At 67.2% G+C, this 564-nt stretch overlaps 1 protein-coding gene across 1 annotated transcript in view; it reads left to right on the forward strand.

The window, feature by feature from the left end:
- NRTN (neurturin) overlaps positions 1-563 on the forward strand; it is a gene marked incomplete at its 3' end in the record, with an annotated part of 2,193 nt that extends 1,630 nt beyond the window's left edge. Inside the window, 2 exon segments of the mRNA XM_009701909.1 lie at positions 200-304; positions 307-563. Of these exon segments, the coding sequence (XP_009700211.1) occupies positions 200-304; positions 307-563 (362 nt within the window).
- Between the last annotated feature and the right edge of the window lies 1 nt (position 564).

Consider the following 564-nt stretch of genomic DNA (forward strand, 5'->3'; position numbering starts at 1 on the left):
GCCGCGGGCAACAAGGGACGCCGGGAGCCAGCACTGGGAGACGGCCACCTGCCCCAGGGAACCTCCATCCTTGGGGACATCCATCTGGCTAGGGAATCTCCATCCTGGGGGATGTCCACCCACCCCAGTGGACCTCCATCCTTGGGGACAGCCACCCACCCTGGAGGACACCCGCTAACGTCCGCCCTTTCTCTTGCAGACAGCAGCTTGCTGGAGAGCTACACGGAGGGGGAGATCCGGCAGCTGATTTCGGCACTGGTGGAGCGCTACAGCCAGGCCATGAACTCGGGCGGCCCCCCCCCCCCCCCCCGGGGGCGCCCAGCCGCAGGAAGCGCGCCCGCGCTCGCCACAAACCCTGCGCCCTGAAGGAGCTGGAGGTGAGCGTCAGCGAGCTGGGCCTGGGCTATAAGTCGGATGAGACCGTGCTTTTCCGCTACTGCAGCGGCACCTGCGAGGCGGCCGTCCGGAGCTACGACCTCTCCCTGAAGAGCATGAGGAGCAGGAGGAAGATCAAGAAGGAGAAGGTCCGGGCTCGACCCTGCTGCCGACCGCTGGCCTACGACG

The sequence above is a fragment of the Cariama cristata genome, unplaced genomic scaffold (genome assembly GCF_000690535.1).
Source record: "Cariama cristata isolate BGI_N322 unplaced genomic scaffold, ASM69053v1 scaffold2756, whole genome shotgun sequence".
Lineage (NCBI taxonomy): Eukaryota > Metazoa > Chordata > Aves > Cariamiformes > Cariamidae > Cariama > Cariama cristata.